The sequence below is a fragment of the Pholcus phalangioides genome, unplaced genomic scaffold, assembly GCF_987345545.1.
Source record: "Pholcus phalangioides strain wild (caught in Gottingen) unplaced genomic scaffold, Ppha-v1.0 ptg000013l_1, whole genome shotgun sequence".
Lineage (NCBI taxonomy): Eukaryota > Metazoa > Arthropoda > Arachnida > Araneae > Pholcidae > Pholcus > Pholcus phalangioides.
In genome coordinates this window covers 4,541,001-4,543,209 of record NW_028301606.1, presented here as the reverse complement: position 1 = coordinate 4,543,209, position 2,209 = coordinate 4,541,001, and the positions used below count along the sequence as shown (strand labels likewise).

Below are 2,209 nucleotides of genomic sequence, written 5' to 3'. Positions count from 1 at the left end.
ATTATTTGAAACACAAGTAGCTGTAGACTAAGGCATCTAGGGTACCGATAGGGTGATCTGAACACCTACTCGTCGAACCGCTGATTGATTCTTTAATCACGATTAAAATTCAAGTCGCGTATGTTTGCAGAGTATCATAAATAACGCATTCGAATTATTTTAGACATAAAAACAAAGTTCATGACAAACATGACATCAAATGTCGGAAAGGGTTTGAGATTCTCAGAAGAACATCGATCGTGTTCTCAATTTCCAATTGGCTCGCTTTCACTGAATACATTTTTACTGCACATTTCAAAATATTTCCAACATGTTTCACCAGCTATGAATTTACTTTATGCTGCATCAAATATGATTTTAAAATTGGATATATATAACATTTTCCAAAGTAACAAATGTTTTATTAATATGTTTTTTTTAGATAAAGAGAAAATAAAAATAAATAGTGTTAATAAAAAGAGCACAACACTTGTCAACAGCTTTTTCCCTTTCACGCGTTAGAAAATCATAAAAATCATAGAAAATATTAATGAAATATAAAGCAAATTTTTATGAATTTTCTCAATTAAAAATAAACACACACTTATTGTTAACCATATCTAAGAAGTTTGACTCAAATTGTTCAGGTTGTAAAATTATTCAGCTTCGTTCTAAACGCGGCCACTGTCGTTCACAATCTATTTAGCCTATGACCAGAGATTACACACACGTTTAAAAAACACAACGGTAGGCTTAATATGTGTCATTTTGACTGGCATTGCACACCCTTCTATTAATTAGTGACCAGTCTAATCTTTTGTCACATAATTGTTCTTTAAAAACGAATATTCAGAACTCGGTCATATGGAAGGCTCTATTTGCGGCTGCTCTCTTTCTTCTCCTCCTTCTTGACTCCCGTTTCGAAACCATACAAGCGATTCTCACAGATCTCCTGGGAACCGGGCTGGAATTGCGTGTCTCAGATGGACCACTGCTGTCCGACAGTCCACCGTTCTCCGTTGCTGGTGGATTACTCTTCTGCGTCTTGAACTTAGCTAATGTCTCTTCGTTCAAGGCTATCTGGTTCTTCAGGTCTTCCACAATCGCCAGCTGTTCTTCTTCCTGTCTGTCTAGATACACCGCGTAATCAATAGCGTTCTGGAGGATGGTGAGCGTCGTGGCCCTGGTGCAGTCTTTATTCAGCGGTACGGCGTCTCTCAGGTTGTCCAGATGACACCTCAAGTTTGCTCTTCTCTTCCTCTCGAGCTCGTTGTGGCTCTTCTTGTCGGTGCTGATTTTCGAAGATGATTCGTTTTGCAAAGGTCTCGAAGGACGCGTGGCTTCTTCATCCGACGCTCTATCTAGAGCTGGTTTAGCGTATCCATGATCCGACTCCCTGTCGAGGCATTGAGCTGCTTCTATGAGGAGGTCTATATTCGCCATCACTGCTTCTTAGTTATCGATCCACAAGAACAGTTGGAACTTGACCGATCGGTGATGATTCAACCAAGTGTGATATGTTCTCTTCTTTTCGTTTGAAACACGATATTCCGGTAGGATATCACAGCTGCTCAAATTTTTCAGAATATAATAATCCTTTTCAACTGCTGCCTCAGTGAGAGTTACGAATTCTTGCACCATATGTAGTACCACAATCACTATGGAGTAATATCAAGTAGTATAAATTCATGTTTCAGATATACTTACAACCAGGGCCTTAACAAAGATTTTCATGATATCAATGGTACAACGAAATACTTTATAACTGCTTGGAGTCTAATCGAATATTCCAGATAACATGGATGTTTTCCCGATGTGTAATATGACACACTCCAGTAATTTATCTGCCTGATATATGTATTCATTATAACCATCTCATCCACATTCATATCCCTGCCAGCACACGATGACGATTCATTTTTCTCAACTTCAAGGAGTGTGAATCCGACCCACCCTTACATTCCAAATAATTTCGTCACAGCGATCAATCAGATCCACAACGAAAGTATACACGTTTTAAACTATCCATTTACCAAACCAGCAGATAGATGGCAGCTCCTAAGTGAGACTGGTGGGTCTCGTAATGTAGGGTTACCACCCGTCCCTATTTAGGAGGACATGACCTCCTTTTTCGATGCCACTTCAAGCGTCCTACGTTTTGGAAAATTTACCATTTTGTCCTTTTCAGGTTTCCGGAATTATTTTTCTTTTTTTCTGGGGAACTTTTTTC

At 39.0% G+C, this 2,209-nt stretch overlaps 1 protein-coding gene across 1 annotated transcript; it reads right to left on the bottom strand.

Annotated features, from left to right (window-relative positions):
• Positions 1-828: 828 nt before the first annotated feature.
• Positions 829-1,422, bottom strand: LOC149078490 (max dimerization protein 4-like). The gene has a single exon (XM_089240983.1). The coding sequence runs from the start codon at positions 1,420-1,422 to the stop codon at positions 829-831; it is 594 nt and encodes a 197-aa protein (XP_089097109.1).
• Positions 1,423-2,209: the final 787 nt, after the last annotated feature.

Coding starts and splice junctions, on each gene's coding strand:
- LOC149078490 (XM_089240983.1), bottom strand. CDS start 1,422: ATGGCGAATATAGACCTCCTCATAGAAGCAGCTCAATGCCTCGACAGG.